The sequence below is a fragment of the Grampus griseus genome (assembly GCF_964374135.1).
Source record: "Grampus griseus genome assembly, chromosome: 4".
In the NCBI taxonomy this organism is placed as follows: domain Eukaryota; kingdom Metazoa; phylum Chordata; class Mammalia; order Artiodactyla; family Delphinidae; genus Grampus; species Grampus griseus.
In genome coordinates, this window is record NC_138997.1 from 143,654,346 (window position 1) to 143,672,833 (window position 18,488).

General features: G+C 60.2%; 1 protein-coding gene across 2 annotated transcripts in view; it reads right to left on the reverse strand.

The window, feature by feature from the left end:
• Window positions 1-3,325: 3,325 nt before the first annotated feature.
• The window catches only part of MAEA (macrophage erythroblast attacher, E3 ubiquitin ligase), a 31,261-nt gene continuing 16,098 nt past the window's right edge, over window positions 3,326-18,488 (reverse strand). The window contains exons 3-10 of one of the 2 annotated variants that reach the window (XM_082653559.1): window positions 16,794-16,997; window positions 12,717-12,839; window positions 11,837-11,950; window positions 9,257-9,333; window positions 8,205-8,313; window positions 4,936-5,069; window positions 4,443-4,638; window positions 3,326-4,216 (exon numbers count right to left, since the gene is read on the reverse strand). In XM_082653559.1, coding sequence (XP_082509685.1) covers window positions 4,121-4,216; window positions 4,443-4,638; window positions 4,936-5,069; window positions 8,205-8,313; window positions 9,257-9,333; window positions 11,837-11,950; window positions 12,717-12,839; window positions 16,794-16,997 — 1,053 coding nt within the window. In that variant the 3' untranslated portion in view covers window positions 3,326-4,120. The remainder of the gene's footprint in view (window positions 4,217-4,442; window positions 4,639-4,935; window positions 5,070-8,204; window positions 8,314-9,256; window positions 9,334-11,836; window positions 11,951-12,716; window positions 12,840-16,793; window positions 16,998-18,488) is intronic. The other variant, XM_082653560.1, reaches the window with a different exon arrangement.

The following is an 18,488-nucleotide window of genomic DNA, read 5'->3' on the forward strand; positions in this document are numbered from 1 at the left end:
CAAGGTATGTACACTGAAAACTATAAAATGTAAATGAGAGAAATGAAGGTAGATCTGAATAAACATGTGGAGAGACAGCCTGTGTTCACGGGTTAGAAGACTCAGGACTGCCGATTTTCAAGTCCCTGTTACAGACTGAATCGGCACCCCCTCCCCCAAACCCATATCTCCGTGTGACTGGAGGCAATTAAGGTTAAGTGAGGTCACAAGGGCGGGGCCCCGATGCAGCAGGACTGGTGCCCTCCTGGGAGGACACAGGGAGAAGGCGCCGGATGGGGTCTCGCTAGGACCCAACCACCAGCACTGTAGTCCTGGACCTCTGGCCTCCAGGACCGTGAGGAAATATCCTCCTGTCTCAGCCGCCCAGCTTGAGCAGACTAAGACTGTCCTCAAATCGATCTTGAGATTCTACGCAATTCCAGTTTAAATCCCAGCGGACTGTTTTTGTTTCCCGGGAAAATTTTAAGAGCTGATTTTAAAATTTACATGTGGGTGCAAGGGAGGTAGAGCAGCTGACACAATCTTGAAAACCTAGAAAATAAGTAGAACAAAAGGGACTCGCACTCCCTGGTTTCAAGAATTCCATTGAAGTTCCTGTGACTGAGGTGGAGTGTGGCGTGAGGACATCCAGAAGGGGACCCAGACAGAGAGTCAGGGGATGGTTTTCCCAACAAAGGAGCCGCCATCATTCAATGGGGAGAAAGTCTTCTGATGTCGGAACAACAGGGTAAACACACTGGGGAGAAACGATCCTCAACCTCTCCCTCGGACCACACACACGGGTTAATTTGTGATGTATCACAGACCTAAACATAAAAGCTAACACTAAACCTTCTAGAAGATATAAGAGAATATCATTCTGATGTTGAGATAGGCAAATATTTCGCAGAATACAAAAAGGCATTCACCATAAAAGAAGAAATTGATAAATTGAACTTGACTAAAATTAAAACCTCGGCTGATCAAATGACAGTGTCAATAAAGTGTATGTACATATTTCTGACAAAGGGTCGGTAGCCAGACTGTGTCATGAATCCCTACTAATGAAGATAACCGGTAATCCAATGATGAAGGGGCAGAAGGCTTGACGGAGTTATGACTAACCTATCAGCGGGTAGTGAGGCAGACCCAGCCCAGGAAACGCAGAGCACAAACACACATAGAAAAGAATGAGGTGGGGCGAGCGGAGGGGTGTGGACCGTGTGGCCACTCCAGGAAGTCCTTGGTGGCTGCGACGGTAAACCCGTGACGACACCAGGACACAGGGACTCTACTTCCAGGTTTTTACCCAGGAGAGAAGAAGGAATGTCCAGAGACGGGGGTGCCAACGTCCCGGGAAACGCCTGTGTGTCCATGGCCGGGTGGACAACCAGGCCGGGTGCGCATAGGGAAGCAGCGGCCCACAGAGACCACGGGAGTTTCTGGGTGAGACAAGTCAGGGACCAAGAGCTCAGTCCGTGATTTGATTTTAGTGAAGGCGAAACTCACCTGAGTTATGAAAACTGGAGTGATGGCTGTGTGCTGGGCAAGCAGACAGTCTGGAGGGGCCGGGAGCGCTGGCCACCCGGGCCCGCTGGCTAATGTGTGTGAACACTTATTTAGCAAAACTCATCCAGCTGTTGACTTACGATCTGTGTTTCCACACATACCATTTTCACAACTAAGCAAGCCCACAGGGAGCGGGTGCTCATAGCCGACAGCGCGTGCAGTCCACGTGGAACGCCGGGCACCGGCGGCAGTGTGAGCGGGGGGGGGGGGCCATGCCGGCCAACCGTCTATCTAGCAAAGGTAACACAAGACCGGCACTCCTCCCACAAAACACGTGTGTGTGTTCAGCAAAAGCCACGTACAAGAGCGCTCCGGGCAGGTTTATCTGGAAACAACCAAGTGTCCACCAGTGTGTGGACGGGAAGTCACCCTCCACACGTCCAGTGGGACGCTGCACACAGTGGAAAGGATGAGCTGCCCCTGCCCGTGGGCGAGCCACCCAGGGAGCCGACGGTAGGGTTCTGTTTTCACCAAGTCTGAGAACTGCTGAGCCACTCTCACCAAGAACCACCGCTGCTGGAACACTGGCCTGGGAAGGACCCGGGGGCAGCCCTGAGGGCCCGCTGGCCCTCGGGCCACACGCACGAGCACGCGTGCAGAAATTCATCCTCGTGTGTGTGCTCAGTTAAGACCTACATCTACAGAAAGGAAAGGGCAGGAAGGCAGGCAGAGAGGATGGGGATGGGGCCAGCAGAGACCCCGCTGCTCCCTCCCTCGGTGCAGGTGGCGGCAAGGAGCCCATCGCCCCGCGGACAGCTCTGCCCCGCACCCCTGCGGAGCCGGGAGCCCACGTGTGCGCTGGGGCCTGACTGGTGGCAGATGGGCACGGGGAGAGCCACTCGGACGGTGCTGCCATCCTCGGCCCCCACTAAGCAGAGCACACGGCGACGACCTGGAGACCGTGGTCTCTGGGATGTGGACCCCGGGCACAGGGTTCGGCGTGGGCGCCTGGCAGAGGAGCGGAGAGCTGAGACCAAGGCTGGGAGCCACAGCGGCCAGCACCCAGCAAGCAGCCCGGGCGGGTCAAGGGTCGGGGAAGCACAGCAGTGAGGTCAGGAAGGAGGCCAAGGAACCCAGAAGGCTCAGCCGACATGGCAGGGAACAGGCGTGAGGGAGAGGTTAGCAGGGGCCGCAGAACCCAGCGCCGGTCCTAGCAGGAAACGTCTGCAGGAACGACGGGGACAGAGATTCGCAGCACAGAGCACGCCTGGGGCCAGGTGCTGGGGGCCTGGTGGAGCTGGTGGCCCTGCCCCGACCAAGCCGGAGTGGCCTCCAGCTGCTTCTGAGCCCCATTTGGCCACAGTGACAGAAGCTGTGTGAATTAAGAAGAGGAATTTGCCGAAGGGCACCGGGCAGCTTCTGGACTGCAGGGGGCCGAAGCGGCGGGCAGGGGAGGGCCCTCCACCAAGGCACGACCTGCTAGGCAGCGGGGCTCACGCGGTCGCCCGCATCCTAACCCTGAGCCCCCTTGCCGCGCCATCCCTGCCGAAGTTCAGCGGGGAGATCTGAGCAGCGGCCCCTCCTCCCAGCCTGGCACCTTCTCAGCAGGAGACACGCTCTGCTTCAGGTGCCTCAAATGACCCCAGAGGGACCCCCAGTTACCAGGTGCTGCTCGGGGGGCAGCGGTGAGGCTGAAGGGGCCCTGGGGCAGGACTCTGGGACGCAGCTCACGTGGGAGCAGCTCTCCGCCAACCCAGGCCCCACCCCGGACCAGCGGCCAGGTGGCAGACACCACCGGCGGGGTGGGATGTGCACGCGGAACAAGAAGTAGAAACCCTTTCATTCCCGTGTCTTACATTTACATTTTATTAGCTAATCAACATCAACATGCAAAAATAAGCGCTGAATACAAACCTCTACAATATGGTTTCGTGTAAACTACGATGGTTCATCTGATTTGGAAAGTCATCGGTGCTTACTTCAACTGAACTATTATTGGCTTCTGCAATGAATAGTGTTTAGAGCTAAAGTTACGGAGCCGTCGGCAAGGCCTCTGCAGACCCCGGTCCAGTGGATTTCCACGGATACATTCTCAGGCGGGAGATAAGGCGGCACGAGTGACATGACACCCAGCCTACGCACATCCTAACACAGCCCCGTGGGCGCGGCTGCAGGCAGGCGGCGGTCCTGGAGGCCGGCCCCTCCCGCGGTGCTGGCGTTTTGGCAGCAGCTCTACAGAGAAGTGACAGGGTCCCTCGTGGCACCGAGTGGCCGCAGGGCAGTCTGGCATGGCCACCAACGCTCCCGGGCCACGGCCGAGGACTAGCCTGTCCCCCGGGGTTCCTCGTTAGCAAAAGGGAGGGAACTGTGAGAACACGGGGAAGGGATCAGTTCCTATGGTGAAAGGTTCTAGCCTCCCTCCGCGTGGTCAGTCTTTAAAGAAGTTTCTCTGAAAGGGGAAAGCGCTTCAGAAGCGTCGAAGAGCTGACTTGTTACAAAATCAAGTACGAGCTTGTTATATCTTACTTCTTTTCTTCCCAAGAGTGTTTGTCGTTGCTCACTGATCTTTGGTCGCAAGAAACAGAAAGGCAGGCAGGCAGGGGCCCGCAGCCGCCCGGGTGCGGCGACCCGCCTACATGATGTACACCTTCTCGGCCTGGGAGAAGTGGAAGACCTCTTTGGTTCTCGGGCAGACGACTTTATCATCCTGCCGGATAGACAGCAGGGACTGAAAAGAAAGACCAGGCGCATTAAGACGGGCCAATATGGTTTAAATCAACGTTTCTATGAGAAACCCACAGAACCAAGGCTCGGAAAATAAGTCACTGCATTTCGGAAAAGTTACTTCCGGCAGGTACCCCTGCCCTAGGCCTTCAGGGCCCAGCCCTGCTAGCCCCGCCCGCTCTCCCTACAGGCCTCGCCCCTCCCTCCCGCAGCCCAGGCCCCGCCCTCACGTTGTAGCCGTAGACGTAGCCGTTGGGCAGCATCATGGGCGGGTTGTTCTCGTTCATGACGTCCCCCGAGATCTTGCAGACCAGACGCGAGTTGGCGCAGTGCGCCATGGGCAGGGGCTGCGCCAGCTTGTTCAGGGAGCGGCTGCACACTGGGCAGTCGGGGCTCCGCGAGCTGCCGTCCTCCTTGTAGCACTGCCTGCGCGCGGGTTAAGGAGGGCGGGGGCCGGCCGAGGTTCTAGGGGGTCCCCCGGGCACCACGGGGGAGGCTGTTCCGAATGGCTCGATCCGTGGAGTTTGGGCAGGTTTCCACTGGGCACCCCCTCCCCCAGTCTCAACACCGTGGGGCTGCAGCCCAGTTAAGGCACGGGCCTGAAGCCGGGGGATGCAGCGCCCGTTTCAAGGTGGAGAACGAGGGCGCTAAGAAGCGGGGTCTTGGACCCCAGCCCCACACTAAGAGGGGCACACGGGGAGCCACTCCCAGCGCGAAGGATACGGTGTCTTTATGGCCGAGAGGCCGGCCTGCAGGGTGAGGGTGAACACGGAGTTGTTCCCCAGCTGGTGCAGCCGGTAGTTGTCGTACCGGAACTGCTGGATCAGCATCCGCCACCGGGCCGGGTCCAGCAGGTCCTGGAAGAAGCGGGGCAGAGTTGGGGTGACAACAGCAAACAAACGCGACTCTTCATCCCTGCAGGTGAAAGGTGACGGGAGGAAGAGTCACCCCACTAACACGCAGGCGGCCCGCGGCGAGCCCGCTGCTGACTCGCTTTCTGGGACGCCGACTCGCTGGGCGGGGACTCGGCTGCCCTAGAGCACGTGTCCTGCGGCCTCGAGGCAAGTCAAGGACTTGGGGCTGCAAGGCCAGCTCAGCACGGAGCGAGCAAGAGCCTCTTGCTAAGAGCATTAAGGTCTGAAAGGAGAAGCCTTATTCCTGGAAACCACTTACTAGAAGAGAAGATTAAATCACGTCCATGCCTAAAACCACCCAGGTTTAGACTCAAGAAGAGAGCGCAGGGAGGGAGGGGGAGACACACACACAAAAGCACAGCCAGAGGTTCTGTGTGAGCTCCTCAAGAGTCCTGGCGTACGGTACACATCACACTCCAACGTTTAAGAAACGCTTTTAATATTTCTTCTATCCAAGTCCACGGAGAATGAGGTCCACACCCGGGGCTGGCACTGCCCAGTGCCGACTCCGAGGCCCTGCGCAGCCTCTGCTACAGCCGCCTCTCAAAACCAAACACTTCGGCCCGTTCCCGCCGTGAGCGGTCGGGACACGCCTGTGACTTCCCACCACGAGGGACGAGGGTTTCGCTCCCTTAACCAGGCTGCTCCAGCACGTTTCAGGAGTATCCGCCCCCCTGCTCCTGCTTCCAGGACACTCCACTGTCCCAGCTCTGGTTCTGCGTTTCCCGCACCCTAGATCCCCCGCTTGCTCTGGGCCGAAGTTCTCCTGTGTCATCTTGGTCTTCTCTTTTGTGCTGCTCAATCTGTCTGACCAGTCTTCATGGGTGGGAGGCTGTGTGGAGAGCTCTGCCCCGGGGAGGGGTGGCCTGCCCTGGCGGCTGTGGCTTCCGCCCTGGCCCGGAGCCCATTCTGAGGCTTGGCTCCTCCTGGCCACAAAGCCATGATGGCAGCACTCGCCTGGCTCTTTACAGCCCCTGCAAGGCCACATCGGGGAGGGAAGGGACACGCTCCGTGCCCTCCTGAGCTGGCCATCTCGCCCCCAAGGGCAGGCCGGCCTTTCCTGCACTTCTAACAACTCTCCAGAGCAGGAAGACCCAACGCTGTGAGTTGAAACCTGAGTTTAGACCTGAAGACCTCTGTGACCTGCTGACTTATATTCCCAAACACTGCAGAAGGCGTGAGTTCAGTCCGGGCGACAAGCTTCCAGCCACCTCCTGAAGGCCTGCGCCACACGCTTTGGGCGGCAGGGGCCGGGTCTGCCAGGGGCCCCACAGAACTCTGCGGGGCGAACACTCAGGGCCTTGGACAGAGACCAGCTTCAAGGCCTGGAGCACAGGGCTGGTTCACCACACAAAGAAGGGGCTTTACCCTCTCCCTGCACACGCTGAAATGCTGAGGCCCAAGGCGATGGTCAGGGAGGCCCTCTGGGAGGGAATGGGGTCACAAGGGTGGAGCCTCATGAAAGGGATCAGTGCCCCTCTAAGAGCTTCCAGAGCGCTCCCGACCCTTCCGCCACGGGAGGACATAGCAGAAGGCTGCAACTCGGATGAGGGCCTCACCGGACCCCACTGGCACCTGATCTTGGACTTCTAGCCTCCAGAACCATCAGCAATAGTTCTGCTGTTCACAAGCCCCCAGCTGTGGTGTGTTGTTGCAGACGCCAGAAGGGACTAAGACAGAAACCTGCTACCGGAAGTGGATGCTTTAGGAAACAAATACCTAAACACGGGGGTGTGGCTTTGGAACTGGGCAATGAGCAGCAGCTAGAAGCTTGGAGGTGATGCCACACAAAATGGACCATTAAAAGGTGGGCCCAGGAGGAGGAGGGGAGAGCGGCAGGGAGCGCCCCAGGCTCCGCAGAGAAACCTAGGAGCTGTGGACTGTCAAGGCCACTGTGATGAGGCCTCAGATGGAAGAGGATCATGTTACTGGGAACTGGGGGGAGGGCTCCTTGTTACGAGGCGTGCGGAGCCTGGCCGAACTGTGTTCGTGGACGTGGACGGGGGAGCTGTGGGTGATGAGCTGTCTCTGAGCAAAGTGCTGAAGGTGCGGCTCGGCTTCTCTTGAGTGTTTATAACAAAAACCAAGAAGAGAAGAATGACTTAAAGATAGAATCGTTCGTCAAGAGGAAGCACAACTTCAGGATTTGGGAAACGCTGTTCACACTGTGAACACTGAGAAAGGCTGTTGAGGAGAGGAGACCAGTGGTGGGCGGCACCCAGGACTCAATGGGCCACCCCAGAGAAAACAGCCAGTTTGAACCTCAGGGGAAGGAGAAGGGAAGGAATGAAGGGGGGCTGTCAAACTTCTTAGGTTTTACAGGACGGGACTTGGGGTGTTTTTCCAAGAGAAGGTTCAAAGGTCATTAGGGCGGCCCCCAGGTTTCAAAAGGACCACAGCTGTGGGGGGTATGCCCCTGCCCAGACCCACATGGAACCTCAAGGTCAAGGAGAGCCACCCAAGGGGGAGGGACCGAGGACAGATGTGCCCAGTGATCCTGGCGCAGGGAAGAGAAAGCGGATCAGGAGCAAGCGAGGTCAGGAGAGACACTGGCAGAGCCGTGCAGAGGCCCCGGCCTGTCCAGCCCTGACCAGGCACTCCAGAGAGCGGCGCCCCCGGGGAGGGAAAGGGAGCGGTCAGGCACTCGGAGCTGCGCTTTGCAGCTGACGTGCTTCGGGAGGTTTTCTGATATAAGTTGTTTTTTTTTTTTTTGCAGTACGCGGGTCTCTCACTGCTGTGGCCTCTCCCGTTGCGGAGCACAGTCTCCGGACGCGCGGGCTCAGCGGCCATGGCTCACGGGCCCAGCCGCTCCGCGGCATGTGGGATCTTCCCGGACTGGGGCACGAACCCGCGTCCCCTGCGTCGGCAGGCGGACTCTCAGCCACTGCACCACCAGGGAAGCCCTGATATAAGTTTCTTTTACCAGCATAATGGGAACAAGACGGGAAATGTGACCCTGGGTCCCACGAACCAGGCCCAAGACGGGAAACGAACAAGTCGTGCGTGGGCCACGCTCGACTGTGGCAGTGACTACAGACCAGACCTTACGAGCGCCCGGGGCCCCCAGGCGCACCCTACCTTGTAGGGGGAGATGTGCGTGTCCGGCGGGAATGCCAGCATGCCCATGACCTGGCGGACCTCGTCCAGCTGGCTCCCTTCGGCCTGACTGAAGTGCTTTCTCGCGTGTCTGGAAAAGGACAGCGCGGCCTGGTGAAGTCTGCGCTCCCAGCGCCGGGAAGCTGAGCTCGGCTCCATGGTAGCTGCGGGATCCTGGGCCCCGCCCCCACCCAGACATGCGGAAAGCCTCGGGACTCAGGCGCCCCCTCCTCTAGGGGACGGGGACGGGCTGCGAGGCACCAAGTACAGAATCCCACCTAGAGAACACCCAGAGGCAGTGCCTGAACGCAAACGGTACCTGCCCGAGCCCTTCCAGGTGACCCTGGGTGCCACGAACCGGGCCCAACGACATCCATGGCACCCGGATCTGACCCGCCCCGCCCCTCCTCCTGCACAGCCCCTGGGGCCCCAGAGAGGGTCCAGCTTCCCGCCTCTGCAGTGACCCCCAGAACAGCCTCACTCGCGTCCACCGATCAGACCCCGGGCGCTGAGCCCTGTCTGTGCAGGTGGAAACAGCAGGAGGGGGCGGGGACCCCTGCCGCCACGCCTGCACTCCAGCCTCCTTCCCTGAGGCTCCCCGTGGAGAGCAAAACTGGCCCCGCCCACCCTCTAACCACCACATCCTGGGCTGGGAGCCCCCCAGCCCGGCGCCCCATGCCTCCAGGAGACAGAGCTCAGGGCGCCAGGCTGAAGCTGCAGCAGCGGGAGGACCGACACAGCTGCCCAGGGCTCTCTTGCCCTGGGGACACTGTGCTCCCCGCTGCCCACAGCCTGACCTGGGACGGCCATTTGCTCCAGGAACCACGACGGGAAGAGTGCGGTGGAGGCCTGGCCCTGTCGGGGGCGCCCGTGGCCTCACCCCCGCTCAGCAATGGGAGAGAAGCAGGGCAGTGCGTCCCTGGGCAGGGCCCAGCCAGCCAGAGAAGACCTGCCAGACACCCGCCCTGCCTGCCCCAAACCAGACCGGGAGAGGACCCGAAACGCCCGCCCCGAGAGTCAGGAGGAAGGCCTACCTCACAGCATCCAGCCTCTTGTTCTGCCGGATGAGCTCAATGAACTCCTGGATCCTGAGGCTGAACTCCAGGCAGCTCTGAGGGTGAAGACAAGACAATGGGCAGCTTACACGGGGTCACCGGAGCCACGTGCCAGCTTGAGGCCACGCGCACAGCGACAGCCGCTCCGAGTCGCCAGGAAGGCAGGGCTGCCACTGAAACCGCGATCTCAATCACAGTCGTGGCTTTCTGGGCCCGGCCCCTCCCAGCGCAGCCTCGGCCAAGCGTGCCCCCGAGTGCGTCCCTCGGGCCAGGCCGGGGAGGGCAGGGAGGGCCGGCAGGCGGTGCCGGGGGCGAGAAGCAGCGTGGGCCGTCGGCAGCGCAGAGGGCGGTGGGTAACCGCACAGACAAGCGGCCCAGTTCCTGTAAGTCAGCGAGCGTGCGCCCTCCTCTACCTCCAGCCTCGCCGGCCGGCAGCCCTCAGCCACACGGGGCGCCTTCCACCGCCAGGCGGCTCCGGAGCCGGGCAGCGTTGAGGCCTGGGCACCCGGTAGGTGGGAGGGAGGGAGCGCTGGGCGCGGACCCTCAGGGTGGGGGCCGTGAGAACTCCGAGAGAATGCTCCAGGCAGAGGGATGAGCCAGTTCAGAGGCCCGGGGCCGGGGGGTGGGGGGCCTGGGGCACTTGGCCAGGACCAGGTGAAGGAGGCAGAGGTAGCGAGAGCCAGTCAGGGGCTGGTTCCTGGAAGGGGCAGGAGCCCCAGGATTTGCCAAGGGTGCGGGGGGGCTGGGGCTGCTGTGCCAGGAGGTGGCCGTCTCCCAAAGGTGTCACCTGGGAGGCGTAAGTCCCAAAGCTCCACGGGAGACTCTGTGGGCGGCTAATGGGGCCCCAACCAGGGGGGTTGCTTGTATGGGAGCCCAAACTAACTTTGAAATCTTGGCGATATCAATCCAATTGGGGCTAAAACCCCTGCGGTTGGGGGTAGAGGGCAAGCAGGCAAAGTGAACTTTCATGACCTAAGGTGAAAAACCTGGATTATTTTACAAGAGAAGTAATTTAGATGATCACATCTCGAACATGGTTTCCACCAGAGACAGAATACCTGGAATTAACAGAACAGGACGCAAACCTCACTGTCACTGCCACAGCGCCCAGGTCGCAAGATGGCGTGAACGGTGCTCTATGCCTGACGCTTCAACTCAGGTTTGCCAACCCCGCGACTCCCCACCCAAGCCCCGGCGTGCACACTGCATTCTGGGGAAGCGCCTGGGCCGGACCCTGGGAGGACACCCTACACAAAGCCCCCAGCCCCGCCCCAGGGACACAGGGTGAGGCCGGGCTGACTTGACCACCAGACCGTGCTGCCCAGGGCGTCCAAGGCACGGCAGCGATGCAGAGAGCCACTTACCTGGTGCCCACACATCCACCCCACAGGTGCTCAGGGAAGGCGGTCTCCCAGCCCGAGCCCCACTCCCTGCCCTCTGCACGGGGGACTAAGCCCTGGGCAGCAGTCTGTCCTGACCCCCGACTGGCTGGGGAAGGGCGCAGGCCGCCTGGGCGGTGCCGCACAAACCAGTGAAGAGGCCACGCCCCCTTCAGAGGCCAGACCAGCAGGGCCGAGAGGGGGAGCATTGGGGAGAGGCCCCGCCTGCCTCCGGGACCGGTGACTGCTTCCGCTTGGGGCCGCCGGTGGATGTGCAGCCGAGGAGCGCCACGGGTAAACGCCGGGCCACAGCTTTACACGACTGACACGTGGAAATGCGTCGCGTTATTTACGGTGGCTCTTTGCTCTCCAGGTTAACCTTCAAACAGTCCGCTGAGAGGGGAGCAGGCGGTCACTCCACGTGGACGGCTACGATCTGGGTGACGTCATGTGCTGCTGGCTGAACACGCCCCGTGCTGTCTGAGAAAGGCGCGGCGTTCTCCCACTTATGACCCCTTCCGAGTTTGCAGACACGCAGCACACACGCTGCTGCCTCTGTTAGCCTGACGTGTCCAGAGACCCAGGTCAGCTCCGGAGACTTTCCTTGCTGCGCCTACCCTTGGATGTATTTCTCAACTGCGGGAAACGTGGGTCTCAGAGTTTCTTTTCTCGTCTAGAATCTCATCACTGCTCTGAGGGATCCCTGGCATCTGGCACGGGCACCCCTGACCCCCCGCCCCAGCTCCCTCCCCTCCCCGGCCTGCGAGTGTGATCTAGTGCAGGAGCTCACGTGTGCCCACACATGTACGAACTGTACAGTGCCTGCGCACTGACTTGTGTTCAGACGCTATCTTGTACTGAGCACGTTCCGGTGGCATCAGGTTGTTCTCCAAGTGCGCTTCTGGACGACTACTTATGCTCCTTCAAGTTACACGGCGAGGTCACAGGAATGTACCATCCGTGGATTCGGCCCCTGCCAGCCCGCCCCTGGTAGCTGCAAGGCCCCCGCTTTGACCCGGCCCACGTGGTGTGCCCTGGCCAAGCAGCAGTGTTCTCTGGGAGGGAACAGGGCTTGCAGAAACCGCCTTTCGCGACCGGAGGCCTATTTTCCTTCTGCCCTGGTCCCCACCGAGCGCACAGCCGTGGGGGTGGAGCAGGAGAGCGGGCGCGTGTTACATACCAATTCTGGCTTTCCTTTTATGGTTTCCATACCAAGATCCTCACTCTCTTTAGGGGAGCCACTGGCCACTCTACTTTTCCGTCCCGTCTTCGCGTCGTGCTCGCTTTGGCGGCCCTGAGTGGCAGAGAGTGTCACCCTTGGCTGGTGACTATGTGCACACGACAAGCTCAACGGGGCGGGGTTAGAGGCACTCAGTTTAGAACACAGAAGACAAAGTTTTTCTGACAGAGGCAGGAAAGGTTAATACAATCAAGCATTTCTGCAAGCCCTAAGGCAAATGACACCTTTCAGTAAGGATGTTTAAATTCTGCAATTTACGTTTAAGTGCCTATTTTTAAAGCTGCTTGTGGGTCTCAAGAAAGGCTGTATTGGAGAATATCCCAGCCTGGAACTCTGCACCCTGGCAGGCGGGTACCCGCTCCCACCGGCTTCCCCACGTGTGTGTGGGCCAACCCGGCGCCAATCCCCCCCCCCCGGCAGCGGCCACGCGCAGCGCAAGCCCGGTCAACACCTCGTGCTCAGAACTTCTGGCCAAACCATAATGCAGAGGGGGTGCACTTTTCTGGGATTTTACCTAAAACCCAAACGCCACCCCCAATAAAACCCCAAAACCCATACCAAACCCAATAATCCTCCACTATGAATCAGAACCCCAGAACTCTGAACCAACAGGTGAAAGCACTTCGGCTCTACTGCAGGTGGCGAAGCTGCCTCCCCACCCTGCAAGCTCTGCCCAGGCGCGCCCTGCCCCCTCCAAGAACCCTGTCAGGTGCAGCCCCGCCCCTCCAGGAGCCCCGCCCAGGCGCAGCCCCGCCCCCAGGAGCCCCGCCCAGGCGCAGCCCCGCCCCCAGGAGCCCCGCCCAGGCGCAGCCCCGCACACCTTCATCTTGCGCAGCCGGGACTTGTTGTCGTGGCACCAGGCCAGGCAGGTGGCTGTTTCTCGCCTCTCCAGGGACTCCTCCACCTCTTTGGCTGTCAGGAACATCTCGATGTTCACTAAGTCCTGCAGGGAAGGAAGTACTGGCTCAGAGCACGGGACCCCGGACCCGCCGAAGGCCGGCCCGACAGTCTCATCTTATAGGAGCACCCCCGCCCCCTGCCGGGGCAGCCCCTCCGCGGGCCAGGTCTGCACAGCAGGCAGGCCTGCGCCCCAGTTAGATGCTGGCTCCCAGGCCCCCTGAGAGCCCAGGCCCTGCCAGAACCTGGGGCCCTGAAGGGCAGAGGTCTGCCCCCCTTCACCTCTCAGGGCAGCCGCGGAGACCCCAGCAGTTCATACTCTCATTTTCTGTGTTTTGCTCTGCAGATTGATCTAAAGTTTAGATTTCTGAGAAGGGGCAGCGGGGTGGTTAGGGGCTGCAACTCTCTGCCCTCCGCCGTCTGCTCCCCTCTCTCCGTCCCCGAGGCCTGGCAATCTGGGAGGGCAGGCCAAGTGCAGCTGCATCTGCGGGGCAGGAGGATCCCAGTAGGGCCAGGGACCCGCAGGAACGAAGCCACCAACTCAAGTGCACACCTGCTGCAGTCAAGGGGGCTCTGTGTGGTGCCGGGAAGTGCAAGGCCCCCAGCAAGAGGTTGGGTTACAGCCAGCGAGAAGGACCTCCCTGGTCGCACACGGCAAGGTGATGAATGCTCAGACATCACAAAAGGAGGGGGTTCATTAGAAGAAAACGAAAATTTCAAAAGGTAAATTTCTCTTCCATCTGGAACAGACTCGAGCAGAAAACGTTAGTGAAGGTCGTTTTCTCCGTTACCAGGTGGAACACCCAACCCAAACATCCCTGGAACCCCGTGTCTCCAGGGTCCCCGCTCAGGCCTCATGGGCTGTTGGGCACTGCAGAGCACAGGACAAGAGAGCTTTCTCGCCCACACTCTCTCGACCAAGGTCTGCCACGGCAAAGCAAGCCAGGAGCTCGCCACCGAACTTCCGTACCCAGGCACCAGGGCCATGTCAAGCTCCCTGTGGGAGCTGTGCTGCAAAAGGACACAGAGGCCTACTGGTGGATGCAGCGTTAAGGTGCAAGCTTTTAAGTAAGAGACACCTTTTTTTTTTTTTTTTGTGGTACGCGGGCCTCTCACTGCTGTGGCCTCTCCCGTTGCGGAGCACAGGCTCCGGATGCGCAGGCTCAGCGGCCATGGCTCACAGGCCCAGCCGCTCCGCGGCACGCGGGACCCTCCCAGACCGGGGCACGAACCCACGCCCCCTGCATCGGCAGGTGGACTCTCAACCACTGCGCCATCAGGGAAGCCCCAGAGACACCTATTCTATTTCAAGAGAAAGTCACTGAATGCATATAGCTATTGATGCTGCAGTGAAAACCAGGCACTTACAGCAAAATTAACAAGAAGAAATAATCGAGTACAGTTACTTGGCAACAAGGCGGCGCCCATGGACCAGCTAGCTCCTGAAGCATCTCCTGCGGAACCAAATGGGTCAAGGGCAGAAGAGCAGCTGACCAGAGGGCCCGGGGTGTGCTCCTGTTGTGTGTGTGTGTGGGGGGGAACACTGGAGATGCCCTGTCAGCTTTCCAGCTCCTGCATGGCCGCTCCAGACAGCGGGCAGGTCAGGGTGGCCACACAAGGGCAGCTCTACCCACGTCCTCAGTAGGGACAGCGGCTGGGCCCGCAAGAGGCACCCCCAACCTCCCCGTCCTGACCGACGATTACAGAACAGGACCCAGTCAGACAGGGCTGGGAGTGTGGCGGGCCGAGCGCCACGGCCGCTGCTCCTCCCGGCTGCTACCTGGCGTTGCCCTCCCGAGGGGAGCTCTGATGACGAGGTACCCCGTGGCTGCCGCAACCAGGACTCACTAATCCAGTTCTCTGCTCACCGCCCTCACTGCAGAGGTGGGCTTTCTCATGTCGCTTCCTTGGCCATTTCTCCACTGTCTTCTTTCCCCTGAACCCTTCCCACTGGGCAAGGCCAGGCGCCCAGACGACATTCTAGTCTTTCTTCTCTCCCATTTCCCACCTTTTCCAGTTCTGCTCTAAATTCCAAGAGGTGGCCTCTCCTGCCTGCACCCCCCCCCCCCCCCGGCATCCCGGGTCTTTCCAGGTCTTTCCTTTCCTGCTGACGGTCCTCTGACATCCTTGGACCCTCAGTTACGGGAGCCACAGTGAAGATGTTAAACCAGCCGGCGGGAGGCGGGCCAGAGCGAGCGCCAACCACAGTCCGCTCCCGGGAGGCGCAAGCATGGAAGCTCCTAACACAGGGACCACAGCGGACTCCACCGGGCGTTCCTCCCTTCTTGGCCGTCTGCGTAGCCCGCACTCCCCCTCTTCGTGGTGCCTTTTGATGAAAAGAAGTCCTTGACATTAAGGAGCCCCAGCTGCAGCCTCTTCCTGGGAGGCCTCGCCCAACCCCAAGGCCAAGAGGATGTCCTCCTGCATCTGCTTCTGAAAGAGACTTGGCTTTCCGCGCCCTGTGTGAAGCTGGGGGCTCCTGTGGAAACCCCCTTCCAGGACTGTCTCCTCGACGAGGTGCACGCCGATCTCCTGGGGCTGCGCCCTTCTGCTGAGGACCACCAGCCCCTCCCCCGCCGCCCTCCCGTCCCTCTTGGCACTTCTGCAGACACGTCACCTTCAGCAAATCTCGTCTGACTTCGTGCTTCTCCCCTCTACAAGGTACACGTTTGGGGGCCAGGAGGCGTGGGGAGCTCGTGCCTCACCAACCACCGCAGGTGTGCGTGGCCACGCCCTCGCAGGTGTGCGGGGGGGAGGGGGCGCGGGAGTGAAGCCTGACGCCCACCGCAGATGGACAGGCTGTGCCAGGAATGTGAGGCTAGGAGAGCCCGTCGGTCAGAAGCTGGCCGTGCTGGGCAGCGGAGGGAGGGGTGAGGAGAGCAGGCACCAGGGACCACTGGGCACCGAGCTGAGACTTGTGGCCCTGCCGCCCACAGCAGGAGCCTGGGCACGTGGCACATGCAGCTCCGGGGAGCCGCCCGGGACTGGGGTGCAAGAGTGAGGAGCCCCCCGTCCCCAGCCCCACTGCACGAGTGTGTCAGCCACGTCGAAGGAAAGGCCTAGGGCTGGAACTAGACAGGGACGTGGACACAGCAGGAAGTGGGGCCAGGGTGCACAGTGAGGACCTGCGGATGCCGGTGTGGGGGTGACAGCACGATGCTGTCAGGGACCCAAGGCCACCTGCCGGGACAGGGGGCAGGGTCTCATGCTGGGGTTTCGAGCAGCTAGGGCTGAGCCCCTCGACCCAGGGTGGGAGCCACACACACACGGGTGACATTTAAGCCATGCCAGGGGATGGGACTGGCGGGGGGGGGGCAGGTAGGCCCCAGGCGGCCAGCAGTGCTCAGACTGAGAACTTAAGAGTGAGGAGGGGCGGAACCAGTGGGTCCCGAGCATGTGGCAGAGGAGCAGGCTGAGACGGGACCCCACGTGGAGACGAGGGAGACACTGCCGTCCACACGGATTCTGCTGCCAGAGGCTCTGGTCGACACAGGACGTGGACAGGGTCGGCTGGCCACGCACTCTGGTCTGAGCAGCCCGAGCAACTGTTCCTTGCCCCCCCGCCCCCCCAGTGAAGGCTGCCCTCGGGACACCAGGGTACCACTGCCCCCAGCCACACAGCCCCAAAGGCCAGAGAAAGGTGTGGGCCAACCTGCAGAGGCCCTCCGCCACCGGCCAGCAGCCTAGGGTATCGAGTACTTCCACACCTGCACCCCCGGGGTCACCACACACGGACAGATGGAAAACGTGCCTGACCCCAGAGAAAGGCGTCACCCCAGGGGGACAGTCACGGGACGCGCCTGGCGGCAGGAAAGCGGGCAGCGGTGCGGGGAGGGATCCCTGTCCACACTCTAGCTCCTCGGAACACGTGCAAACCATGCGGCAGGTGCGACACACCCCTAGAGCCGTCACGGGCGGGAGGGGACCTCCCGGCTCAGGACGCACGAGTGGCCGAGTGCAGCCTCCACGAAGGGCTGGGAAGCCGCGGCCCCGCGCCCACCTCGATGCCACTCTGGCGCGCCAGCTTCACGGCCGTGTTGTAGTAGCCACAGCGCAGCAGGTGCTCCACCATCATGCGGTCCATGCGCTTCCTCTTCCACACGCTGGCCGCTGCCGGCTGGTCGCTGCTGTGCTCCTTGAGGTGCTCGATCCTGCGCTTGCATAGCTTGGCGCTCTCACCCTCCGCCTGGATGGACTCCACCGCCTGTGACACGCGAACAGAGGGGGCGCTCAGGATGGGTGGAGACCGGGCACGCCACCCCCATCGCCGAGGACCAGGAGGCAAGGAGGTCAGAGGGGAGCTGGGGCCCAGGGCCACAGACAGCAGGAGTGTGCGGGGCTGCTGCCACCGAGCGGACGGCAGGGTCTGTCCACCGCCTCAGGGATGTTACTGCTTTACATACGCTGGGGCTATGCTGCCAGAGGCGTAGAACGTAAACTTTGTCATAGCTTCCTGGTTAATGAAACTACTTGTCATTATAACACGACTTTCTATCTTTTATAATACTTTCCCTTAAAGGCAATTTTGCTCAAAATGAAGACAGCCAGGTGGCAGTGCTCTACGCCTGCGCGCCACATAGCAGCCACTGTCAACCATCTGAAGTGTAGCTCGTGCAACCCCAGCAGGGAATTCTTGATTTTATTCCATTTAAATGTTAGTGGGCACAGGTGGCTGGTGGCTACGCACTGGACAGCAGGTCCAGAATTCTGGCCGGCCCTTGTTTCCCTCCAGCACATTCCACCAAGGTTTGGCTTCCAACTGGCATCAAGAAGTCAGCTGTCAGGATACTTGCTGCTCCTTGACAAGCGGATTTTCCTCCACCTGCTTTGAAGATTTTTCTGTCTCTCTTTTCTTCAGTCTCACTGTGAAAGTCCTAGTTACGTTTACTTTTGTTTAACCTGTTTAGGTCTCCGCGTCATTCTCCCGCCCGCCTCTCCTGGACTCTGGCCCACTGCACAGTCCCTGCTCTGTTCCCTAATCTCTCACCCTCTCATGCACTCTCATCCCTTCATCCCTGTGCTGTATTCTAGGTAATTTCCTCAGACCCACCTTCCAGCTCACTAACTCTCTCTTCAGCTTGGTCTGATTGTTAAGTGTTAAAATGTTTGTTGTAAGCAAACATTTGAGTTTTTCATTTGCTACTTTTCACTTCTTGTATTTTTACTTGGTTCTTTTTAACTTTAAATGACATACTTTCTACTCCCTGCAGATATTTTCAAGCTATTTTTTCATTCTTTAAGCACAGTAAAGTATGGTACTTGATAGTTTCTGTACCCGAAGTCTGTGCAGATCTCTTTCTATTCCTGCTGTGTTGCAGTCGTGGTGTCTTGTGTACCTGTCCTGGTTACTGTAGTTGAACCATCTGATGCTCAGATGGAAGGCATCCTCCACTCAAGAGAACTGCATTTACTCTACCTGGAGCCTGGAGGCAGCACCTGCTGGGACCACTCAGACCAGGCTGAAGGAGGGGGTGGGCGGCAGTGCTTCTCCCAGCAAGTTCACTTCTGGGCACCCTCACCTGAGGTGTAGTGCTGCTGGGTCCTGCCATCAGGCCCCCAACTCTAAGGGCCCTGAGTCACTGGCCAGTGAGGCCCTTGCTGGGGGCTCTCTCTAGGCAGCAGGGGTCCCTCGCCTTCTAGCCCCCCTGACCCCCTGCTCTCCAATTCTGGCGAATAAAATGTTTTCAAATATCTT